We start from the raw sequence: 27831 nt of genomic DNA on the forward strand, positions 1-27831 counted from the left end.
GAAGTTCGCATGTGAGGGCCTGCCCGTTCCATCCTCGATAGCGTTGTTCGGCTGTGTGTCGTATTTTATCGGAAGAACATCCGAGGGCTAGCTGATAGACTAGTTGGTTTGTTGCATTGGTTCATAAACTTTTGATCTCGTCCCGTGTCCTAGATTAGTCGAATAATGATGATGTTGCATTAATAATACTGTAATTTACGGTTGTGGTCAATTCATATTATTGGAAGTTTTCAGACAGTACTTCTTCACAATAGCTTAGTTGGTGATGGGGTCAAAGACCATAGTTGACGGGAGGCCAACTCCGGTATTCTTTTGTTTGAGGGCGGGGCTATAAGTGTGTCGAATCGGGTAGACTTTTATAACACCATCGACCTTGGAAAGTGATCTCCCCAACTGCTGTAGTGTCAAACACAAACCAAGGAGACTTGAATGTCACTAGAACGTATGCACCAAGTACCAATAACCTCGGTCATCGCGATCATCACGATCTATATATTTTGACGTTGCGACGATTAATTTCCCTAAATCTCTATTTTATATTCAAGTTACACACCTTAGCGTAAAATTAATGGTATTAATCGCCCAGGGCCTTTGTGATCAAGCACAACGTTAGAGTGGGTACACTAATCCTACTTCAAATTTATTAGTTAAAATTTAGTGATATGACATGATAAGTTTCTGTACATGTGTAGTAGTTTTACAATAAGTAAATAAACGTAGCCTCGGTTTTGCCGCCCCTGAAGAGAGGTCATGCGTGAACAGGGGGGCTTGTTGATCATTCAGTTGTTGGCAGCAAGATGGAGAGCGCCAAACGTGCAAGCAGAGCTCGCAAAATTGCAGCTAATTGGAGAGTGATCATTGCTGTTATCGTTGTCATAACTGTAGTGCTCTTCGCTCTAGGTATTGTGATTGGTTACTTCATCGGGCTGAGTAAGGTAAGTTAAACGGACACTGAGAGCATACTGTTCAATGTAACACAAGTTGCATGTGATCGCTGGCCACTTTCTGATCGATCATTTTTGCCTATATGTCACCATGTAAATTGTGTTCACGCCTGGTGGAGACAACTGAAGGTCACGCCGTACGGTCCATGGCCAATTCCATGCCAGATCCTCGTGTTGAAATAGGTCATGTGCAATGTTTTGCCCTAAATGGGAACGGTGTTAGAGTATATATACTACCTATTTACCTTCCCCCAAGTTGTTGTAACGTGACACTGGCGACCCAGAATCTTAAGAAAACCATTTACTTTTATTTCAACCAAACAGTTGGTAGTCTGTGACCTTTTAAAACAACAACAACAACGGGATAGTTTTCAGAGCTATGTAAAGTATCACACTCAATTTTAATATCATTTATATTTATTATATCGAGTTTCTTAATCCATTGTATTCAGGAGTGTAGGAACATTGTGAAATGTTGTGTAGTGATCTTGGGTTTTGTTTTCGTTTCAGGAAAATGAGGCAGTCAAAGCAGCCCTGAGAGAGGCTGACTCGTCTGTGAGCCAAAAGATCATAGATGAAGTAAAAGCTAACAATATCAGGGAAAACCTAAAGTAAGTATATTTTTCCCCTAATTGTGAAGGATGGTCTGTTTATAATTTTAGTAATGTTCTAACTACTTGTCACTTGATCAATGACCTGCAATTCAAGTAAATCTTAGTACAAAGCCAAATTGGGGTCAAGGCCACAATGGAAGGCATAGTTACGTGACCATGACGCAATCAAAAGTACACGCCTTTTTCCATTTCAGTAGTACCAGGCCCATCAGTTCTGTGTGAATAATAAGAGGGGGGGGGATCTAAATTTTAGTATTTTGTGCGTACTTAATTTCATGTAAACGTACCCACTCTCTCGTCAAGAATTTGTTACTAAGGTCATTTCATCCATCCATTCATTCATCCATCCATTCGTTCGTTCGTTCGTTCGTTCGTTCGTTCAGTCATTTAAAATGAAATGTAATAATTGTCATACATGTATATGACCAATAATTGAATGACAATTATGGTAAGTTTAGTGTAATTTTTTATTCTATTTGTTGGTCGTTCTAATGTCATTTAGGTCCTCAACAAGCACCTCCCCCTCCACCTGAAATAGACTGTCTCGGAAGTGACCTGTGTGACCTACTTTACATTGTAAATGGTTTGATCTTTACGGTAAATTAGTCATTTCACTAATGAACCGGAACATTAGCTTTTGTTAACTTTCACATAAAATTGTTTATTTTTCGATTAAGTTAAGATCAATATGGCACAGGAATGCTCAAGAACGAGTGGCACGTTAACTGATAACTCATGCAATTCACTTCAGCTTGAATTGGCAAAGTAAACAAACTTGAAATGTAGATAATCGCTCTCGAGAACGCCGTGTTTACAAAATTCTAGTTAGAGCACAGAAACCCCGCCTAACGCCTAGTATAGTGAATCAACGTCTCAACGTTACCTAGTATTTATCTACTATGACTACATTATGTACGATTGGAACCAAGCTGTGGAACAGTTTTAAAACAGCTGCTAATAAGTTCAATGTGTTGCATTGGAATCCCTTAGATTAATATTATTTTTGGAATTCCCAAAGGACAAATAAGCTTTCGTGCAGCGTGACAGTCAAAATCCCACCGGGACTGAAATCAATGCTACGCATGGGACGCTTGTTGTGACATCGGAATGACGTCAATCTTACGATCCGTCAATCCTACCAACTTAGGATCTCTGAGAGAAAATGGTGAATTGTAGTATATTTTTACCGTCATTTCAAATGATTTTGGATCGGATTTTACGTAACTGTATCTGTCGTGATAATAAGTGATGTGTAATTGGAATATATATGTAAAAAATGATTGGTAATACAGTTATGGTTCATTTCTCCAGCAGCGTTGACAACGAACGACAGCTGAGTTCGTGACATCACGTGACAAGTTTTCTTTTGTGCGGCTGGTTGTGAATTTGCGTTCAAAATCGTTTCACATTCTACTACACTACGGTATATCATATGATATCGTTTATCTGCTGTCCTAACACGCTTGTGATGTAGAGATGTTTTCTTTGTATTTCTACTGTACGACTCTTGACAAGAACCTGTTTGTAATGTTGTATTGCACACACTAAAAAAACTTGTTATACAACAAACATCGTTAATCTAAATTCAATAAACATGTTTCTCTTGGAACATTGTCAACTTGAACACATGACGCCGCATAAATCATGCAATATTATGAATAATGAGCACAATATCAATAATCATTATTATATTAAAACGTCATGGTTACATAAATAATCGTACGTTGTTATCACTACACGTACAATCTAATTTGTTGTGAATTGTTTCAATAATGTCCTGGCAGAAACAGACAGGGAAACAAACGGCACATAAAGAATTAGAGCCATCGAGGTGGGATGTAAATTCTCTCCAGCCGTACGTGCAGTTCAAATTCATTACGTAAGGATTAGTGGAAATTCGATTTCTGTAGTTAATACAGATGTGATACATATGTTCTCTGTATCCGTTTATTTATCATGAGTCATCCTAATTCTCATAAAAAAAATGCTTTCATATTCTAACAAAACAAAAAAATACTTTACAAAATCATATTACAAACACATACGTTCCAGACTTTCATTTTGACAATTAATTGAATGAATCATTCTACCAATCAAATCACATTTACACAATATATTTCCTCATAAGGAGGCCGTAAATCTCAGATACGATGTGCAGTTCATTTGTAAGCTAAGTCTACATCCATGGATATGATCCAGTACAACATTATTGCGCAATTATCAGCTGTTTTAGAACATTTCTCATTTCTCATTGAATCTCGAAATTACATACAGTCCCTCGTTTGCAATACGGTATTTGTGCCATGCTGTCAGCTACCGAGGGAGAGGGGGAACTCATGATAGGGCTGAAAAACAAGGCGTATCTTACAAACACAAGCAAGCACAGGCATATACTCTCTCACTAGTCTACGGGGCATTGCTGTTAGTTATTTTGTATGTACCGATATCTACCACTTAAATGTACAAGAATATCCTTGTACTGTGGGCCCTTATTGACTACATTAGGGCTAATCATTTGTTGACTCAGGGCATCGCATGCGCAGCAACAGGCCAACTTTGATGATTAGCCCTATGTAGTCAATGAGGGCCCACAGTACAAAGGATATTCAAGTACAATTATGCAGTCGATATCAGTACATACAAAACAGCCCTTTAAGTGATGCGATGCTCCAATGACTGTGAGAGAGTCTTGCACCGGCACTGCTCGACTATTTTGTATTAGCTATATTTAGGACATCCATATATAGGACATCCATCCATGGTTTAGCTTAAAAGTGAATGTGATGTGAATTGTTAATAAATCTTCGTACATCATAATTAAATAACACAGAGTTTACATGTAAGCTATACGTGTATGTCGCTATGGAATAAAGTTTAGTGTCTAAGTACGTTCATTAATTTAGTAATAGGTTCAATAGTATTTCTATTGTTTACTACATTCTACTTTTAGCATCAAGATATGTTTTGGGGTGGTCGTATAGCAATTTAGGTGTTCTATTCAGGCCCTTGAAAATACGTAAAGAGTCCCCGAACGAGGATGGGTCTCGTACAGCTTGTATCTCATGATAATAGGACTTGTTAGAGGGGCACAGTCTATAGCTTTATCGTTATGTGGAGTTTACTTTTCTGTTGAAGTACTAATAACTCTACAAGTGTAGTAACCATTGTATGTTTAGTCATGTTTTAGCAACTGGTATTAGTAAGGGCTCTCAAAAAATACTCATATCATTATAAAAATGACTACGAAATATGTAATTTTCTGAGTTGGTTTCTTAGACTCATTTACATATTCAACAACGTCCATCACACTGTGCACTTTGGGCACTAGCTTTCAATTTTAGTTGAAAATGACACCTTAGACTTAGTAGTTGCAGATTCAAACAGAGAAAATGTCGACAGCTGTGTTGCATACATGTGCCAGGGCTGTTACAGCCCTGAGAACTCATTAACAGGGTTCTAGCAGCAGGTAGTTACATGGCTGTGGAGATTAAACTGTAACGTTGGTGTTCAGCAGTTGTCGAATTGTAAGAGCTCTGAAACAGTAGTATAGATAAGTTAAAATGGTGTAGTTACTACTGTAACGTTGTAATGTTGGTACCTACTAGATGTGATGTTACAGCATCGTATCGTTGTTGTAACAGTGGTGTAAAAACAATCTACAGTTATGTAGTTGTGGTTACTATATCTTAATAACATTAATGCTCATCAGCACTGTATAAACAGAACTGTACTATAGCTTTGTTGTAACGTATGATGAAGGAACAGACCAGTATAGCTGTGTTTACTATGCCCTAATCTTGATGCCCAGCATTGCTGTAACATAACTGTTACAACAATGCTATAATTTTATGTCTGCTAGATTTCAATGTATGATCATTGTCGTTTTATTATTTTGTCGTTTTATGTCGAAGTGTTTGTTGGTTGAGATTTGAAGTGGCTCAACTCCACCGCCGAACTTGTCATTTGCCATTGTATGTATCTTAGCAGAAAAGGTATTTTCATTCTTAAAAAAATCAAACCAAATGTGAACTTTCATCTAGATACCTTACAGAGACACCACATTTGGCGGGAACCCCTGCCGACAAAAAGCAAGCAGACGACATTGTCAAGAATTGGCGGGAATTGGGCTTAGACCATGCAGAGGCTGTACCATACGAAGTTTTGTTGTCTTATCCATCAACTAAAGAAGGTGAAGGAAACAAAGTAAGTCTTTGGCTAATAAGTTTTGGAGGTCTGATGAAATATTTCCCGGTTTTTTTCGTAAAAACGTCTTCTTTATATTATCCCTTCTATCCCTGTGTTCTCAGTGAAGTTAGCCCAAATGGGTGCTCCGAGTCACTTTGAGTTTGCCTCTTCACATTGACAAAATAAATTCAGAGTTGAAACAGATGCATAAATCACAAGTTACATCTTTCACGAGAGTCAATCCGACCGGCGTTCTTTGTCTATAAAAACGAGTCACATAGTCTGAATTGTAGGGTTGCTAATATGTCACCAAATACCAAACATTTGAGGCCGGATTAGTTTCATAAATTTGCTATGATTTTTTAAAATACAAATAGCGGAACATATAATCAAATCGTGTATGGGGTGAATAGGGAACTTGCAAACCCGCCATGTTGAATGTTGTATCATGGGAAACGTGATAATAAATACTAATCAATTAGTATTGTAAACAATTTTGATACATTGTTTTTAACCACAAATAATCAATTCATAGTTACCCTGACAATTGTGGGAAGTTAATTTTATCAGTACCGGTAGCTCCAGATTAGGTATTTATACAATAACCACAGATAATCCCATAGTCCTTTGCGTCTGAGCATGCTCAGTCTGGATTGCAAGTTCCCTATTCTGATGTACTATTTGTCTGTATTCACCATTCGTGTGTCACCTGTGTAGATGATATTTTATATAATGTAATACCTTAGAAGGCAAAAACGTGTAATAGAGGTCGTTTTAAAGGAAAGGAACGAAGTGTTTCATGTATTAAAACTAGATGATCATCATAGTATTGTAATACAACCCGCACAAACACACCGGTGCAGTTGCTTGAATGAATGATCAGGAAAGACTTCAAGCAAAGACAAGATTAGGTATAAACAACAATACGACTGATACAAAAATAACAGTGAGTGCCTTTATAAAAAAATATGGTTTTGTTATATGTGTGGAAATTATAATGCAACAGTAACAGTCATACTCGATGTTATATGCTTTGCTGAGTTACAAGCACTAATTACATTGTATGTCTTTTGTATGTACCTCGTCGCATTCCTGCTGACCACAAACAAGCAAAGCGCACCAGTGTTTTTTTTTCGAGGGTTGTATTTGAATACATAACCTAATATAAGAGAATCTAGGTCACCCGGAGATGTTTTCATTGTTAATATAGTCTGTTTGTATGTCTGTTTGTGTGTCTGTTTGTTTGTTTGTTTGTTTGGTTTTAAAATAAACCAAGTCGTTGTCACTATAGAGCGATTCTTGCCATTATTACCAGTGTCTCTGTGTCTGCTAATTGGGTTACTTCATCGTTTACACAAACCGTAACAATGGAGGCTACATGTATCGATTGATTGCATCTCTCAGTGATATACCGCTTCTTGCTGATTAATTACACTCCAATCTGGGACAATGCAATGTGGCCTTGATGATATCACTAAAGATGATATCCTAAACATACCGTACTGTATATCGTTACAAATAAAACTATCAATTCATACATTAAGTCTTAGTATTACAAAGGTCATCTTGATACTTTGAAATATGGGGCTGTGTGTTTTGGTAAGCCATACCATGGTATAACTGCTACCATTCGTTCACCTGTTAAGCTTGGTAATGTTACAAGCAGTCGTCAAAATCTGCCAGTCTCAGTGGCCGAGTACACACTTTGTACTACCCCAAAAATCCAGGAAAAATACAAGATATGTTTTGAAAACATACTCCCAATGTGCTATATTTGAGATGGATACATTGACCCGTTTATGTTGTCATTTCAAGGAAACATGATCCCAATATTTTCATGTGGTGGAATGACAGGTGTACATGTACATGTGTACGATACAACAAAGAATTCATGCAAGCTTCTAACCAGTTTATTTGAAATTAATATTTCAATTCAGATCAACTGAAAAAGACAGTTCTTCAAATTTGTAATGGTTGTACATGAAGAAGCCAATAACATAGAGACCATATGGAAAACAACAAACATAACTACCTGAACTATAGACACTCACATGTGAAAAAAAATGTTAAAAATAAAATAAAAAATCTACCGACCCCACCCATTCTAAAATTGAATGTAACACAATGTTTTTACGCCTTACTATATTATAATTTTTCTGTGTGAGTATCTAGTTCAGGTTTTCCATTGTTTTCCATATGGTCTCTGTGTTATTGGTTTCTTCTCATCAGATGTACAGTCATTACAGATTGGAAGAACAGTTTTATATTGTCTTTTTAAGTTGATTTCAGTTTCCGCATCCACTATTTCTCGTGAGATTTCACACATTTTTTGCGATTTTATTATCTTTTTATCGAATACGTAAAAAACAGTTTAGGGTCGGCAGTGAAAAACTAGGTGGGGTCGGGTAACCGAAACTAAACAACTATTTTCTTTTAAGCCTAATCAGATCAATAAATAGTTCTATGTTACATCCATTAAGTATTTTGAAAAAAAGACCACATACCACTTGTTGTTGGCTTCAATCCATGTAGTGTTTATTGCCGCTTTAGAAGTATTATAGTTGGCCCTGAGCGACACATTTATTTTTTCAAAACTATAAACATGTAATTTAACCACATATATGTCAATATTTGGCCCCATAAAATATATGGCGTTCTGTATATCATATTTTTATTTTTCACAAGTTACTTCCATCATAAAGAATATGTATCATATCTTTAAACTTTGAGTACATCCGGTGACATTTACACTAAAGACTTAAAGGTGGATACAGGTGGACAATTAGTTCATAGGAGATTTCGTCCTAGCTTGTAAATGCTATAAAAAAAAATTAATGAGACAGATTACCGGGTTTCATGTTGAGATAGACACAATAAAGATAACACACAAACATCCTTTATACACAGTGTATTATATTAGAATGTACGCATGTGCATTCATGGTAGCTCATATTGTGCCAACAATTCAAGCGACTGTACATATCTTGTGAGTGAACTATCAATTCTGAAGATTTCATGTTCTTCAAAGTTCATAGCCTTCTTGTATTCCATCAATTCAATTCAATTCAATTCAATTCAATGTCTGTCTGTGTGTCTGTGTCTGTTTGTCTGTCTGTCTGTCTGTCTGTCTGTGTGTGTGTGTGTCTATGTGTGTCTGTATGTCTGTCTCTGTTATCGTGTCCTATCTGTATACACACATTGTTATCCCCGTGTTATCAAAGTGATATTTCTTCTCAGAACTTGACTTTTGATTTTGACATTTATCTTCAAGGTCAAAGTCAATACTGGGATGTGCAGTCATACATTATCATAGTAGCACAATTTTTCATTTTGAAATACTGTCTATAGAAATAGTAGTTATCAATTAAGACCTGACAAAAAGTATTCCGTTTGTGTCTGGTATTGTTTGTTTGTTTGTTTTTTTATTTTGATATGCATTGTCACTCGATCAATTGTTGTTAACATTATCAGTGCACGTGTCTGCCGATAGAGTAACTTCACCGTCTACACAAACCGTAACAGGAGTAGTAATGATATACATGGATATGTAATTGCATCTCTGAGATACTATACCGCTTGCTGATTGGTTGATAACACACCAAATATGGGATAATGTGGCCTTGATAAAGTCACTAAAGATGATATCCTAAAGCTAAACATACCGTACCGTATATCGTTACAAATACAAGTTTTAACTCGTACATTAAGTCATCGATATGTCTAGTATTACAAAGGTCATCTTCATTTGAAATACTGGACACTGTTTGTATTACCAACTTCAAGCCTTGCCATACTATGACCGCTCTATCATTTAGTCACCTGTTTGATGGTTTTACAAGCGTCTGTGTGCAGTGCAAAGTTTACCAGTCAATCATAGCCTCGTTAACACAATTGGGGACCAGGGTAGCCGAGCTGGAGGTGATGGTGTGGCGACAGGTGGATGAATAAAACAAACTTGAAAGTGGCCTCGTTTTCAGATTGTACTATCCATAACAGTAACACCCAATGAACAATATGTGTAATGGCATCGTGGGCCCTATATGCGTACATATTTATTTATTCATTCATTCATTCATTTATGTATTTATTTATTTATTTATGTATTTATTTATTTATTTATTTATTTATTTATGCATTTATTCATTTATGTATTATTTATTCATTTATTTATTCATTTATGTATGTATTTATTTATTTATTTATTTATTTATTTATTTATGTATTTATTTATTTATTTATGTATTTATTTATTTATTTATTTATTTATTTATTTATTTATTTATTTATTTATTTATTTATTTCAGTGTTATGTGTTCATTTAGTTTACGACGGTTACTAATGAAAGCATTGGCCATACTATGCTGCATGCTCTGTTATTTAAACTGTAACTTGAATTGTTAATTTCTGGGGGGTGGGTGGGGAGTACGTCAAAACCAAAGCGACGCATTCATGTAAGCTACAGACCGTTTCATTCTCGAAACATAATGTTCAATAAATACATTGATTATTAAAAAATTTGACAACTTGTAACAGCCTTCAAATTTACTGATCAATAAATAGTTCTAGGCTGTTATTATTTCGAGGTCACATACCGCTTGGCGTTGGTTTCCTGCCAGTAGTGTGTTTATAGCCTCTCCCGATAAGTATCGTAATTGGCCCTCTTCGGCAAATTTATTTGTACAAACCAGTGTAATTTAGTGACTTCATATGTGTCAATATTTGGATTTTCAATACCTTTAGTCTGTATTAAAGCTACGCCTTGACGGGACAACCCATTTTCCTAAAACCAGCCGGTGAGGGCGGAGTAACATGACGTACAGGTATATCATGCAGGCCACAAGCCCCATCAACTGCAAAAAATTCACACGTCCAAATTCTATCGTATGTATCGTAGATCGTTTGAATTAAATATATTGTTGCGAGGACTAGATCTAGAGTCGGATGGGTTGTGTCCCAATCGTTCAATCTCAGCACTCCAACACACACTAACACACGTACGTAATTAACGGGCTCAACTTAGCCCAGAGTTGGGAATTAGACACGTCTGAGTAGAGATTTCGGCTTACCAGAATCACCTTCCTGAGCGACTGCTGGATGAGTTACTTCTCATTTTTAAATCATTCCAATACAATGGAATTTACATAAAGACTACAAGAGAAAATCACGCCACAAAATTGCGCCACTTTTATTATTAGCTGACACTGTTCTTTTGCCAATCATTTGAATTCTGCTGACATCATGTTTGCCGAGAATCGTCATCGCAAGTCTATTTCTGACCTATGGCCTACAATGCCCAAATGTTAGATTTTGTTCCCATAATTCCGAAATAAGATATTTTGGATCGTAACAATATAATACTCTGCTACTAATATTGCATTGAGCACTGTTCTCTCCAGATAGACGCCTTTCTAAAGCATAATAAACTTAAGTGAAGGGTAATATACAAGTAGGGTTGGATTTTGAACTATATAATATCAACTGAATGGACTTGCCACACTTTACGTCTTTTATGACATCAGGTACAGATATTGAAAAGGGATGGAAGTGGCGACCCCATATTTACATCGAGAGCGAAGGAAGAGGTTCTTGATGACTCCCAAAACCACCCGGATGTTGTACCTCCATTCAATGCATACTCAGCACCTGGACAAGTTGAGGTAAGCTATATATTCATGAGGTCCTGGACGTTTTTCTTTAAAGTGCTACCTGCTGAATTTATAAACCGTTTACTCAATTGAAAATACTTGCATAAAATCTCGAGTAATAAACCTTCTATGACATTACAATTGCTTCCTAAAATTAAAAGTATCAACCCTGTCAGTATTACGTCTAAAAGTTGAAAAATAGTTTTAAACAATATATAATTTGGTTATTTTAATTCCATTTTTTCGCTATGTATTCTCTCCGACTTAGGGTGAAGTAGTATACGCTAATTATGCCAGATTTGAAGACTTCCAATATTTACAAGATCTAGGAATGGATCTAACTGGTAAAGTAATTATAGCAAGATACGGCAAGATCTTTCGTGGAGACAAGGTACTAGCACAAACCATTTTATATTCACATATATTTCTAAAATATGGCTTGGAGTACACCTATCTGCTCAGGGTTTACGACATTCTGGACTGAAATTTTCGTCGTAGTGGGCGCTCTTTTAAGTAATACGTAATTTCGGCAAATGTTATTAATCAGACTCCAGGCCAGGGCCATGAAATTGAAGCCGCTGAGGGCATGCACCCGATGTTAGGAGAGTCTTGGGTGTACATGTGCTACTATGGTGGGACTAGATGACGTTCGGTAATTGTAGTTCGAACATATATTTTTGAGCCCCGCATGGTGGAAGTTTTCGCTAAGACTGCTCACCGACAAGTTTCATTTTTGCTTCTTCACCTCTTTTTCAACTAGGTGTTCAATGCAATGGACGTTGGGGCAGTGGGTATCATTCTGTTCTCTGACCCAGAAGACGTTGCCCCTGCAGGCGAACCAGTATACCCAGATGGGATATATCTACCTCACAGTGGAGTACAGAGAGGTTCAACCTTCAAACATGCAATGGACCCTTTAACCCCTGGATACCCTGCCACAGGTAAATGGCTAATAAGAGACGAATAAAGCATTACCACAGAAATATAGATAGACAAATTATCAGATCATAATCTCGTACAATGGATATTGAGATATTATTTGTCTTTCTATTGAGGTACAATAAGCCATCGCACCCGCCTTGAACTGAAACTTATTGAGAAGCTGGTGGAAAACAGTTATTCATAGATAAGTTACGCACGAGTTACATTATGGCGAATTTAAGTGCATACACTTAGCCAAATGTAATGCAATGTCTAAGTAGAGTTTATAGGTACTAAAATGTACCTTACTTAATTTTTACTTTTTTTATTTTATTTGTTCAGCTTTCATCTGCTGATGATACCCATAAATATAATTAATAATGACGTCACGTAAACTTGAATTAATCGGGTCGATTGTAAAGAGTAATCAAAGAGTCACATTCCGGCCTAAGCTGCAGATTTTAAACTGTGCTAAATTTCAGTGAACTATATATTCAAGTTATCAGAGGGATAAAACATTTCAAGGTTTCACCACTAGGAGCGCTGTTTGCAACGCCGGGTTCCGGAACAATTGAGTGTAGTAGCGTAAATACAGTAGAGAGAAAGTAACAATTGTACGTGTGATTTTATTATTGTTTCTGTTTTGTTCCTTCTGTGTAGGTTATGCATTTCGAATTGAGGAATCTGATGCCGAGTTACCAAGAATACCTGTACATCCCATCGGATATAGTGATGCCAAAGAAATTCTAAAGTGAGTCTAGTCCCTGTGACATCGTAAATTTGACCACTTTACTGTGTAAATTGGTAATTGTGGGTATCCCTGTTATAATGATGTAAACATTGTGTAAGTAGCGTCCTGAGCAGACAAATACATCCAAATAAACGCTTACTTATTATTGGGCAGAATTCTGTGATTGATTACTATAATAAACTTGATGTTATTTTTAATGACTGTATGAATGGCTTCTTTAGAATTTGAAGTTTCACCTCAGCCCCTCATAGAGCTAGACGTGTGAAGAGATTCGAAGCCACAGATAGCTTCTAGACTACCAATGCAAGACGTCCTCAGCATACCGGTATTTTCAACTCGGTGATACAATTAATGGTCCTTTACTATTTCAGTTAGATATGTAAAGGAGGTTATAAAAAGTCACTGTGAATCTTACTAGGTAAACCTAGCTTAAATCGAGGTCATATTTCTGTTTTCAAATCATCATTATTAAACTTGCTTTATTCTGTTTACTTTTCCATTTGTGGGTCATGTAATTAACGAATTGTTTTGTTTCCATGGTTACATCGTAGCCGAATGAAAGGTGCGGAGGTTAAAGAAGAGTGGAGAGGAAAGATCGACGGCGTCACTTACAAATATGGTCCTGGACTTGAAAATACTGACCAGTGAGTATATGACATAATATGTACAGAATAATTTTGCCGAACATACTTCAACATACTGAAGATTTGTATTGCATTCCTTTCCCCATTACAGGCCGTTGCAAGTTAGTTTTCACTGGCCATTTTATATACAATCACGCAGAAACCAATTTTCATTACGGAAATTCTCACGCTACACTTTAAAGATAGGAAGAGTAAATGAGTACACAAAATTTTGTCTAAATGAAATGAACTAACGTGCCATCATGCTCAAATGCCGATATTAAAACATTGGTATCCATTAGTGTTTGCGTCTAGTTACAATATGTTTAAACATAATGTAGCAACAAATAGCCATCTAACAATCTGAAAGTGTAGAATGTTCCGTTTTCGTTTTAATTTGATTCCTGCGTGGTTGTATCAAAATGAGCGGCCAGTGATTACTAACTTATTACGAGTTGTAATTATTAATATATGATTTTTTTTTTTAAAATAACTTCAAAGTATAAATAGTTTATAATTCATTTGTTGATGTTTTTAACACTACAGCCATGTGAAGATCAGTGTTTACACTTCCAATGACAGACGTACGACATACAATACGATAGGAATGATTCGAGGAAGCGTAGAACCAGGTAACGTAATATTTCAGAATTCCGTATTTCAACCTAAACTAATTTGCATAAAGTGTACGTGTCACCATGACGTCAGTACATCTCAAATTTAACAAAGCGCCTGCTGCTCGTCCGATATGCAAACGCATGCGCATACGATGTCATTTGTGTGATGCTATGAATGACTCATAACTGTACATTAATTATGCTTAATACTTCGTTAGAATGTCTCTGATAGTGCCTTCTTCTGTAGATAGCCACGTACGGATAGCATTCAGATTGAAAAAAACGAATGAAAACTTTGATTTCTGTGTTGCCTTTTATGTATTGCAAAAATTGTGTACTCACACACAAACGAAAGAATATATAAGTATAATTTCGAGGGCGCTATATCATGGTATTTTGAATGTTCTGACAATTTGTGGTTGCCCATTGCATTAGATCGTTACGTTATACTTGGCAATCATCGTGACGCCTGGATATTTGGGGCCATTGATCCTTCAAGTGGTACAGCTGCCTTGATGGAAACTGTGAGAGTCTTTTCTGAGATGGTTAAGCAAGGTAATGCAAATAAATCAATATTAAAGGACAACGTATGTTTTGTAATACAAATGTACATAGAAATCCATAAGTTTACTTTTCATTTTATACCGTTCTGTATCAATACGATTAGTCGAATATCCCGAGTAGAAATATCGAAACTTTTGCTACAATCGAAAGTCTTTGGTGAAGTGGTTTTGATTATTTTGGTCTTAATATTAAAAAACTTGCTGCTGTCGATAAAGTTTGATCGATAGTTTGTATCGTGGGTAGGTGATTATGTGTTTGTTGGTTTGTTCATTCGTTTTACCTCCCATAAGGGAAGATTATACTGTGTATGTGTGTGTATGTGTGTATGTGTTTGTGTGTGTGTGTGTGTGTGTGTGTGTGTGTTGGTTTGTTTCTGCCCGTCTGAGAACACGTTATCTCAAAAACTACTGATCATTTCTAATGAAGTCTGCTATACATCTTCCTTACGATAATGGCAAGAACTGAATAGGTTTTGTAGTGTATCAAATCATTTGCATAATGGACATTTTTCATATAATTTGGTAAATATGTTGACGATAATAGACCAGACGTGTCCCAGAAAGCTTGTTGATGTGATATTTAGTCTTAAATGAGTCATTTGCATAATCACTGCTTTTTCGTATACGTAATTAGACACATATTTCACATAACTTGGTTCATACATTGATGATAACAAAACACAAGTGTCATATATCTGAACAATGCAATCTGTATGCATCAAATTTCTTTTAATTTGATATAAACATTGATGATAACAAAATATATACGAAAGTCAATCCTTCAGTTTACATCTGCTTATAAATTGTCGTTGACGTTTGTATTTTGTAACAGGTTGGCGCCCTCGACGTACACTAGTATTCTGTACATGGGGTGCTGAAGAATTTGGTCTCATTGGTTCTAACGAATGGGTCGAAGTAAGTGGTATTACTACATCACTGGCAATTAATATCATATTTTGTTATAGATACCGTTCCCTAAGTCATTGATTGTAAAAATGATAATACTTCCTCCTAAATGAGTTATGAAACAATGGTGGAGGTCAGGGTTATAGTAACATACAATCTCGACGGCCTATTCTTCTAACTAAATGAATAGTGCTGTAAGCAGTCAAAAATGAAGTACACACTGTTGTTTTATTTTTTTATTTATTTAACTTTGACGATAGTCAGGCTGTCCACACAGGTGACGAACACCAACAAACGTCAAACATATTGTTAAGCATATATATCAATATTCAATTCATGATGTTTCCATGACAACATATATAATTTGAGCAAATTATTTGAAATACCATTTTCTTACGTTTTTATATTTGTGACGTCAACGATAGTCAAATAATAAATCTAATGTATCGAACGCATTGACCTCGGTAGGCTCCTTTTCCGTAAAAACTTGTTTCTGTCACCTTGCCAGTCATATAATAACAAAAGGTAGCTACTCGCAGATAATTGTTGGCGGGTTATTACTCATGATAAAACAGTTATTCGTCCATGTGTAACATTAGCCGCGCAAGATACTTGAATGTATTCAGTTCAACCTGATAAAATTCGAAGTACTCAACTATATATGAAGTTGTTAGTGCCAAGAGAACTTAATGGTGAAAATGCTGTTTTGACGGAAAGACCAAACACGTATTTTTGACGCTGGGTCCCGAAGTCAAATTTACATTACGGTCTTTCCCCTAATATATGTTTTCACTCAGAACATTATTTGGCAAGATCGGAGAAGAACAATATATTGGAAAATTGTCATCGAGTCCTTTGAGAAACACGTCATTAGTAGAATTTTTTTTTTTTAATTTTTTACAAGGCCTTTTAAAATTTGAACCTTAATTACGAGTGGTTTTTTTTGTGTGTGGTGTTTTTTGTTTGTTTGTTTTTTTTGGGGGGTCCCATTTTTATCTTTCACTCTGAAGTTGGCGTTTTGCGAATTCAGAAATTACACATGCACAAAATTAAAACTGGTAAAAGAGAAAAAATATCTTTTTTAAATGGGCAATAGGCCCTTTGGCATAACTCCAATATTTTAAATACTGGTGTTTTGCAATGACATACATGCATGTAAATTGCAATGACGGTACACTGTAAACGTGCATTCAACACTATTAATTCAACGCTTTATTCATTTTCCATATGCAGAGTAAGATTCCAGATTCCGTAGCACGTTCGCCCACTGCACCCTATGGTGCTGTTGAAATGTCAAGTCCATTTACACGATAGAAATAAGATTTCAAAACTTCTGAGTAAGGTTATCGTTGTGGTAGATTTTTCATTACTGAAATGTACATTTTAAAGGAAAACACAAAATATATATTTTATTGAAAGAACTGTTTGAATGCGATTGTTAATGATTGTGTGTGACTTTTGTAGGAGAATATGAAAAACCTAATATCCAGAGCAGTTGCCTATATAAATGTCGATGCACCTATGTGGGGTAAGTTATTTTTTAATTTGTTTGCTTTTCACTCTATGGTCAATAAATCCTATGTGTATTTAACGCTTTATATCAAGTTTATACCAATGTATAAAGCAGCTACTGACGTCATCACTAAAAATAACTCTACTCCAATCCAATGAACTTCAGGAGGGAGAACATCAAAATGAGGTCACTGAATGCGACCCAATTAAATAACTCTGGCAGCACAATGTTTTATTTAGCCCAAGTAAAAGAAATAGTGTGCTTCTGATAACCTTACCAACCCTAGTTTAAGCCCCCTGACCCTAAACATTTTGTTTTCATGCAAAAAGTTAACGTGATAATAATTTACATCGATTTGCCTCATATGTGGTGACTTTTTAACGAAATCGTATTCCAGAGAAAAAACCAGGTCTTTTTAGACTATAACAGTATAGTCTGCAAAAAGTGTTCATCTCTTTACCTTTAAAATTTGATTTATTTACTCACTCGGAAGTATTGGGACCGACGAGTATCTTATCTTAGAGTAGTAATTTAAAGTAATTTTTTTTAAATTTAAAGTAAAATAAAACAAAATTCAGATTTACTTTCTGAAGTGAGTTATCGGAAACAAACATTTCTTTTATCATTGTGGCATTGATATGTTTAGACAAGCTATTTTTATTTTAAAGTTTCCCATTTTTATTCGGTAAGTCAATAGTAATCTTATTTGTTGGCTTCCCCAGTTTCAAAATAATTCAGTAAGTTTACTATTTTTATTTCCATCTTTAAATTGTTTATTCAATAGGTACATATCGACTTCATGTAAGTGCTACACCGAACATGAGGGAAGTTGTGTACGATGCAGCAAAAACGGTAAGCTTGAAATACGGTGGATTTTGAAAATACAGGGGTCACATAGCATTTTGTAGCACAGCTGAACTGAAATTTAAAAAGTGTTATAGACATTGCAGAATGTCTGTCTGTCTGAATGTTAACAAGATAATTGAATAATCTAACATCATGAATGTTCTTACATGTGGACTAGATTGTATGGCTTTTACAATAGTTTCCATACTTAAATGCATCAGACACGGTTTTTCTGTAACGAGTAGGGCAACATTGTGAGGAGTAATTGGATATGATATATATGTATCAATCACAGTCTTGTAACTTGAGATAAGGAACTAGAGTAATCTATAAACACGATACTCAAGTGTATAGACCCCCCCCCCCCCCTCCATGTAACTAGTCAGATAAAATTGATTGTGTCATATGTATAGTTTAGTCAACTTCGAATCTTGACTTGATAACCAGTGGTACATAGGCGTACTAATGCAATTCAGTCAGCTGGGTGCCAGGTCATGAAGTGTATTATGTACGTTACTAGTTGCATCAATCAGTGGGTACGGTGGTTTGCTAGTGCCATTGGGTGATTTTGAATTTCCGGCATTTTTACCTGGGCATTTTTAAGTTGATTGTCAAAAAGTGTACAAAATACAAATTCTGATGATTATTTACTTTCCGCAGTTAAAATTCGTCCTTACTTTTCTGGGAATTTAGTGGCTATAAAAGGGCGTTTTAAAGTGATCAAATGGGTTAAGAAATTAGTTGGACAATGTGAAATAATTGGAGAAGAGGCACAGAAAGGACGGTTCGCCATTGGTCAAACCTACAACCTAGATCAGGGTTGTATGGAAAGTGTAGTCTACGCAACATCGTTACAATTGAACCAATCCTCATTTGTCCTCTTTGACTATACCGCTCATGATCAGTATATATGTAAATAGTTTTCACATGTACCAATAATTATGAGCCAAATATGTTACTGTGTATCACTCTCATGCATTTACTCATAAGTTGCCCAACCTCCAAAAGTTTGTTCTGTTTGGTAAACAGATCAGGAGTGGAGATTTGATATCATTTGCTTTGACTAAAGTATAAAATGTTATGACCTATAGTAATACAATGTTGCAATGACAGTCTCAAGAAATACTAAAGTCAATATGTGGGCGCCATGGCACTAACTGAGTGGCGTTAACGTTGTCAAGGGGAAAAACTAAAGTTTGTTTCAATTACAATGATGTTGACCAGACTACACTTTTCATACAACCCTGATCATGGATGTATCCTAGATGTGTATACTTTTCTCTGTGGCCACCCTTTTGAAAGGAAAAGCATATTAATTTTGAAACAAATCTACACTTTTAGATTTCATCCTCTCTGAATCATCCTACTACCACTTGCAGAAATTCAACCATAATGTTCTTGAAATTGTATTTGGACCGATTTATCTTTTGATAATTGTACACATTTTTCATTTTCCAATCATACCTTTTCATTCTAGATTCCTGATCCTAGTCCATCAGGAAACAGAAAGTCAATGTATGACACTTGGGTTGAGAGGGGTCAGACCTATGATGACGGCTTGCCAAGGTAAGTGATAAAAACAAACCTATACTACAAAGTTCAAATTACAATATCAGTTCTCTGTCGGACGTCTGCTATATTTCCCATTGGCTCTTCAACTCGTTATTGATTTTGCATATGATGACGTCAAAATGATATCAAATTAAGCTATTTTGATTCCAATATGGCCGCCTAATATAAGTTAAATCTATGGTATAATAAAAGAGTGTCGATTTCCTTGAGAATAAAACGTCGAACCCCGAAATTTCTTTTATTTATTTCAAAAGGATTGGGAACAAGCTTTCATATGGAGAAACTTTAATAACTTTGGCTTTCAGAGAAATTGGTCTCCTGATTCACAGTTCAGTGTAACTATCAGATGTAGAATCCACGCCAAATACTAGACAGTCTAAAAGAGTTAGTACTAACAACATACTTAATATTGCAGTAACTTTAAAATAATATTTGGTATGAAATATTTGATATTTTTCAGAGTGTTTGATCTTGGCTCTGGTAGTGACTATGCCTCGTTTTTACATCGAATGGGTTTGTCTGCTATTGACATGCGTTATCATTGGGATGATGTAAGTAACCTTTTTTTCAGACTCGGTAATTCTGTACTGAATATTTTAAGCATTCGTCATTCGAATCTGAAGTGTGTGTGTGTGTGTGTGTGTGTGTGTGTGTGTGTGTGTGTGTGTGGAGGGGTGTATGCGTTTGTTGTGTCTGTCAGTATGTGTATGGCTTTGTGTTGGGGTGTATGTGCTTACGTGCGTGAGTAGGTGAATGTACTTGTGTGCATGTACGTTAAATTTGCCTTTTCATGTTTGTGTTTATACAAGAGACTTTGTTATTGCTGTTGTCCTTATGCCGCTTATTTTTGTTGTATCTGAAACCATACAAAGTAATAAGACATTGTAGAATCATGATTGATGTGAAACGCTAGTTTGGTAATTGGTTCCCTGCTTGTCATAAATGTGTAGATGTTAGTACCAGCGATCAGTATTTCTATTCGTTCCTGAAATATGATAGTGTGTTAGAATGATAGTTCTAACTGTGGGCAATTAAGCTTTGAAAATTCTCATTTCTATAACAAGAGCACTTGTTTTGATATTTTCTTTTGGCTCTCACGTTGTCTGCACCCAGTTTTAAAGTCACAAGTATGAATCATTCTCATGCTGTTACGTTTGCCAATTAGTCGTTGATGTTATTTCATATTGACGAGTTTAGATAGGCCGAACCATGTCCACGCACTATTCAAGTACGATCGATTTTATTCAATTTAAAAAAACATGAAGACATTTTCTAAAAATTAATGATATAATCTGATAGTTGTCACGCTACGTGCATCATGAATACTAGAAAACATACAGTAACAATCAAGCATTTTCGACATTCTGAATTTCGAAAAAGTGGGTTCATTTTATTCAAATATTCCATACTACAATTCGTCCGACTTTCACTGAAAAGGCGATAACTGTATGTAGCGCATCGTCATCATATTAACACGTCTGTATGGAGTAGTAAAGGGGTTGTTGAATTGTAATTGTTATTATAGCTCAAATTCTTATTCATGACGTACCTCAAGTGGTAATCTCCTGTTTTGAGTATTTTCGAGTATTTTTTTCTAGGAAAATTTATCTTTCCTTCTCCAGTCTTCCACGCATACCTATTCATCACAGTGTAATTTTAGAATATCGAGATTAACTGGGCATCTTGTAACTTCATTGTAACATAAAAAATGCAATTGAAGGTACCTTATTTTCTAGAAATGCGTTCCGTACTGTAAAATTGTCAGGTCTGATTAGATTTGCTTGATTTGACAATTTCTCAGTTGAAATAGTGTTTTTTAAACAGTTATTTAGTTTTCAGTCAATTCACTGAGAGTGGGGTGAGAGGGAAACTAGGTTCAGACAAAGAAACATAATTTGTTTTGTGTTGTAGCCTCATTAAATTATTTTTCCCTTTCCCTGAAATGAAGGCGTCTAACTCCTGTAACTTAATGTACCAGTAATTAAAGTAGTAGCAAAGTGTACCATGAGTGACAAAGCACGGTAAGGTTTCGTTCAAGTGCTTGATGATTAACATGTCGTTGACGTCATGGTTACAATGTACTCAACGTGTCTTCTTAAATTTCACTCATCTATCTTCTATATAGACGAAACATAAGTTTTCAATCTACCCCATGTACCATACCGTATACGAGACATTCGATCTAGTGGAGAGACTGTACGATCCTGGTTTTAAATATATGCGAGGGATGACCAGACTATGGGCAGAGGTTGCTAGGCGACTAGCTGATGAGTTGATCCTGCCAATGAACACTAAAGATTACGGTCTTCGAATCAAAAAGATGTTTGATGACTTTTCTCAGACTGACAGTGCAGACAAGATAAGGAACCGGGGATTGGAACCTGAACTTGGTGAGCTTGATTTCATACATATGGTCGAAACACTGCAGCTGCTACTAAGACCTCAGATGTTGTGTGATATAGACACACGTTCATTTGAGTGATTATTTTCAAACAAAGTAAGATCAAGAGTTAGAATGGTATGGTTTTGTTCTTGTTTATGGCTGGTTCCACTCATTAATGTATCATGTAAATTAATTTTGTACTTGTTAGGCAAAACTTTTTGGGCCACTTTAAAGTGACTATATGAATATCAAATTGGAATTTATTTGGACTATTTATTCATAAAACATCTTTGCTATGATTTCGTACATGACAAAACAATGTAAACAACATAATACCCAATATGTTTATCAAATAATATATATGCTCAATAAATTGCAAACAATATTTTAAAACGTGTAAAATGTTCGATATTGTACGTATGATAAAAATAATCAAAACACTTTCCAGTTTTTTGCAATTTGTTGACTTACAAACAAGGACTTGGTGTATGTTATATCACACTGTCTTTTCAACTACAAAAACATAAAGTTGTTTTATGAATTAAGAAAATCGAAAATAAATGTCAATTTGTCATTCATATGGCCAACTTTAACAGGAATAGAGAAAATATAAGCCAGTTATATTGTTCCCAAGAATGTTTTTCTTCCCAGGCTAGTGACTTTGTTATGTAGCTTTCGTTTTGGTACATACGCACTTCCTGGACTGAAAATCTGTTTCGTCTATACAAGAGTTACGTGCGCAATGGTGGCACATCTTCGATTTAACAACTGAGAGAAAATCAATATCTAAGCAATGTTATGAAAAGTGGTTTACGTCAACTTAACTTCTATATCTGACCAACTTCAATATCAAAATATCAATGCTTTTCAATAACACATACATCATACAAATTAAACATAGATCGACTCTCCATGAAAGATTAAAATAACAAACAACATATCTGACACGTACACGTGACGTACAAAAATTGTTTACTGTTGTAGTAAAACAGGATATATAGTAATTTCAATGCATATTCAATTTCAATCAATATTGCATTTTATTACATTTACCTGTTATTATGCACTTACGTCAGTTGCCAAAATCAATGCATTTTTATATTAATTTACATACAAATTATATAGGCACGTAGGCTTTCTGTCACTTAATAGTAATTAACTATAAACATATTGAGATAAACAAGCCATTTACAAACCGGCTTAGCTCTATCTGAACGCTTGTCTTTAGTGTTAGTCCGAACTCTGCTAATCTACGTATTTTCATTAATACGTTCTATGTACACTAGGCATGTCTTCATTCAGGCAAGAAAAATACGAGACCTAAAGGGCATTGTCACTATGAGTCGCTAGACGCGTAGTGACAAACCCTTACAAAGAGTGGGGAATAACATAACTATATGTCCTCAAGCAAAATTTGTAACAACAACAAATCGGGAAAATAATTGCGATTTCGAACGTTTCGGCTTATAAGCTTCGAGAAAGGCAAAACCAGTGACGTAGGGGGGTTGTCGTTGCTTAAAACGATCGGAACATATAATCCATATGTTCTGTTCAAAGACAATAACTTGGCTTGTGCATGGTGCCATTGTATTTACCTGCATTGCACCATTGTACATATCATAACACATAATAAGTAAGACCTGCGGCCAATATATGTACATGGTCTGTTTTATAATATTGTCAGTTGTTTTATGTCATGGCTGACCATTCGTAAAGTCCGGAGATCAACCAACACGTTGTCGTGTAGAAACACCGCCAGAAGCTGTATTTTATTCAGGACATTGGGGCATGTGTCAATGGCTTAGTTTATTATACTTTAATATATATATATATATATATATATATATATATATATATTATATATATATATATATATATATATATATATATATATATATATATATATATATATATATATATATATATATATATATATATAGCTACTATGCACTAAATTACGGAAAAAATATGTTTAAGTAATATGTCTCACTGTACTGTAGCACGATATATGCTTTTGGTGTAAACAGAATCCTTGTTTTGATTAATTATGTGTATCTATTTAGATTTAACATTGCGTAGGTCATGGGTACACTAATATGCCAACGCTTCTGCACTGCCTGTGAATAGTGTCTACAACACGGGGACATGTATTATTGTTTCTAATAGATGGAATTGTTGTATTTCCAAGGGAAATACCACACGAATCTTGCTGCTGTAAATGTATCAATAATGTTCTGTACTAGACTTCTTCAACTCTGTTCAATCTATTCATTATACCATCTAAGAAATACTACACACCCCTATTGTCTACAATGCAATCTATTCATTATACCATCTAAGAAATACTACACACCCCTATTGTCTACAATGCAATCTATTCACTATACCATCTAACAAATACCACACACCCCTATTGTCTACAATGCAATTTATTCATTATACCATTGTGTTTTTTACAATAATATTTTTCAGATAAATTTGGAGATGCGGTGAATGCATTCCTTGAAGCAGCGACTGAATTCCACGATAAGAAAGACTCAACAAATATGAAGGAGTAAGTCATATTCCTTGACTTGAGGCGAAATTGAAAAATATGTTAAATGGATAATTTACTCTACTATTGTAGACTTTATATGACACGAAATATCGTCTTACACCGGTGGTGGTGGATGGGGATGGTTAGGATACAGGACGATGGTGGTTTGCTTTCCGTTGACAGCTGTAGCTCTTCACAAGATTATCAAATATCGGATAGATTACTTAGATAATAATTCATTTATTCATCCTTTCATATAACCTAACAAACTCAAAGTTTTATGACATGGCGTAAGCAATTTTTTTGTCAATATTTTAGAATGTATTGTTCACGATTCAAAGAATCAAAACCAGGACAGGGAAATGTAATTACTATAGAACGATAAATTACAAGTGAGTGCGACGTTCGATCCGTCTAGGAGATCTGCTACGGTCCTTGATCACGCAATGATTGTAAACGTTGCGTTCGTTTCTAATTTACCTTTCCTAAGTATGTTATCTTAAAGCGTAAATGTACAGTCTAAGACCAATACGTTATGAATAGAAGTATGCAAGTGTATTGATGTATTGTCATTGTCTGTGCATCTTTTTTATCAGTCCATTGGCTATACGAAGTGTGAATGATCAGCTCATAATGCTAGAGAGAGGTTTTATTGACCCACTGGGGTTACCAGGGAGACTACTAACCAGGTATGGACTATTTCATTGCGTTCATAAAATTCACAATATCTTGCGTCCATCATCTCCACTGTCGGTTCTCGAAATTAATGAACTGTTATTTGACAGATAAAAGTTCAGCTGACGTATGGTCGTGTCGTGGACATTATGTTGACCCAACTGTTTGCATCAATGTTGTTGTGTGTTATGGATCAGGTGCTGGCAATGAATGACAGACATAGAAGAATTTTAGTAATTAGAGACGCTAGTAAATGACAGAATGGTCACAATAACTGAAAAAGCTGTCATTGATGATTTTGATAAATCACCTACATCGTTCTATAATATACAGTGTAATGATGTTCGACCCCATTCGGATTGACTTGTTATTACTTTACATTTAAAGTTGACTACGTCTGTCAGGGAAAAAATCATGAAAATCACAGTCTATACACCTCTACAAACTTTACCATATAAAAGATTATTCCTATTAATTTTGAAATGATAAAGAAAATATGAGGTTCACTGTCTTGTTTTCAAAGAAAGAAAATTGACACGTTTCATTTCCCAAAGAGTTAACACAGTCGCCGGCAGCCATATTGGATTCGAAAATGATGGCTTAATTTTGATGAAAAGTTTGTGTGATGACCTCTCATTTCTTTCTTGATTTAAGCTAAGAATGGGTGTAAATTTTCTTGAACAAAGTAACAGAAAAGGTTTATTTATTAAGAGTTTATTATAATTATTTTAAATAAGTTTCACTACAACTGCTTACTATTTGGTTTACAATACGTATACAGTAATAGCCCAAAGTCGTTTAGGATGCGTTCCTTTACTTGCGTTTCACAAAGTCAGAAAAAAAGTTGCACAAAATAATCTTTAACACGGTGACAAACAGACATTAATTATTCATTGATATCTAGTAGAAACAGAGAGTATTTTTCATGGTCGTACTTTACCAAGATGTTCTACTAGCATTTTGTTCCACACTAATATCATTTTATTTTCAAATATCATTTTTTTTCCTTGATGTACGTGTTTGTAACTCGCTTAACAGTATGTTGTTGCTGCTGCTGTTGTTGTTGTTGTTGTTGTTGTTGTTGTTACAAATCCCTGCACGTTGAATGAGATATGTTCGTATTTATCCATTCAAAGTTTTCGAGTATGAAATAGTGTATCAAAGTCCACGGTAATGTGGGAAATACTGTTAACTATTCTTACTATGATATACTTTCATCTCTTGTTTTTAGACACGTTATCTTCGCACCAAGTAGCAAGGATATGTACGCTAGTGCTGGTTTCCCGGGACTCATTGATGCGTTGTTTGATATTGATAACTCCCAAGACGCTGACAAGCAGTGGAAGGAGATCGAGAAGGAATTATCCGTCATTACTTTCCACTTATACTCTGCAGCAACTACTCTAACAGATGTGATCACATCAATGACGAGAAGTGAATTGTAGAAATCTCAAAATATGACGAATTACAGTTTCCTTGTATTTGTTATACTCAAGACTATCAGATGTGTGAAATTCTCGGATTCTAGTCTTTTATGTCGATTTCTCTTTATCCTAGACGCAGAAATAAAAATTCACGTTTCTTTTTTATCACAAATAAGTCTATTCTGTTTTTAGGATAGTTAGGATTTAGAGCGGGTATATTTCGGAGAAATGGTGTGTTTATTGTGTTTATTTCATTTCTGTATAAAATGAACATTTTGTTGTTCAAATATGGTTCAAATTAAAACTCCATGTTTTCTTCTAAATTTAAATTTAGTCTGCAAGACAGAAAACATGACATACAGCCAATTGTAAGTTAGTGCCCACTGGTCCTGTTTGATGCAACCTCGCAGAAACCAATAGGAAACTACACAATACTTCACAGTTTTGTTAGTGATAAGAACTAACCACATGCACCATGCAGAGATCGAATCCATGTTACAACAGATACTGTTACAGTAACTATAACCGATAATGTATCAGTTGACCCGATATTGTAGCAAAGATTTACCGATAATATATCAAAATTAACCCACCTAATTGGTTCATTTTGATACATTATCGGTAATTTTTGTACTACGAGTTGATAAATTCGAGCTTAGTTAATGCATTATCAGTTGTAACAATGCAGGCATCAAGACACTGGCGCCCGCGTGTCTGTGCCTAATCGCAGTACATTTAAATGGTTTATTTCATTTAGACAAAATGTAGCAAGAAATTTGTGACCTTGCTATCTTTACATGGAGTATATAATGTGTAGTTTCACATTGGTTTCTGCAAAGTTGTATAACACAGAGCCAGTGAATACACTAACATGAAGCGAGCTGTACCATTTCCATTATGGTACACTTTAATGTGAGTTGACGTTTATTGCTGATGATGATGATGATGATGATGATGATGATGGGCCACATTGCTCAGCTATTAATACACAATGTAGTATAATTATTCCTCACCAAATATATTGAACAGTTTTTTTTCAAATAAATTGCATTGGCAATAATTTTCGAGTCAACAATTTACCTCCAATCTAAAGAGTAAACATCTTTCAGCAGC

At 35.3% G+C, this 27831-nt stretch overlaps 1 protein-coding gene across 1 annotated transcript; it reads left to right on the top strand.

Annotated features, from left to right (window-relative positions):
- Positions 1-796: 796 nt before the first annotated feature.
- Positions 797-27794, top strand: LOC144442279 (N-acetylated-alpha-linked acidic dipeptidase 2-like). Its single transcript, XM_078131580.1, has 19 exons — positions 797-935; positions 1455-1555; positions 5599-5761; positions 11263-11400; positions 11657-11779; positions 12149-12329; positions 12970-13060; positions 13612-13704; positions 14230-14315; positions 14736-14855; positions 15696-15778; positions 17234-17297; positions 18067-18134; positions 19606-19694; positions 20161-20251; positions 21826-22090; positions 24556-24637; positions 25216-25308; positions 26526-27794. Exons 1-19 carry the CDS (start codon positions 798-800, stop codon positions 26737-26739), a joined length of 2283 nt encoding a protein of 760 aa, XP_077987706.1. The 5' UTR covers position 797; the 3' UTR covers positions 26740-27794.
- Positions 27795-27831: the final 37 nt, after the last annotated feature.

This window comes from Glandiceps talaboti, chromosome 11 (genome assembly GCF_964340395.1).
Source record: "Glandiceps talaboti chromosome 11, keGlaTala1.1, whole genome shotgun sequence".
Classification (NCBI taxonomy): domain Eukaryota; kingdom Metazoa; phylum Hemichordata; class Enteropneusta; family Spengelidae; genus Glandiceps; species Glandiceps talaboti.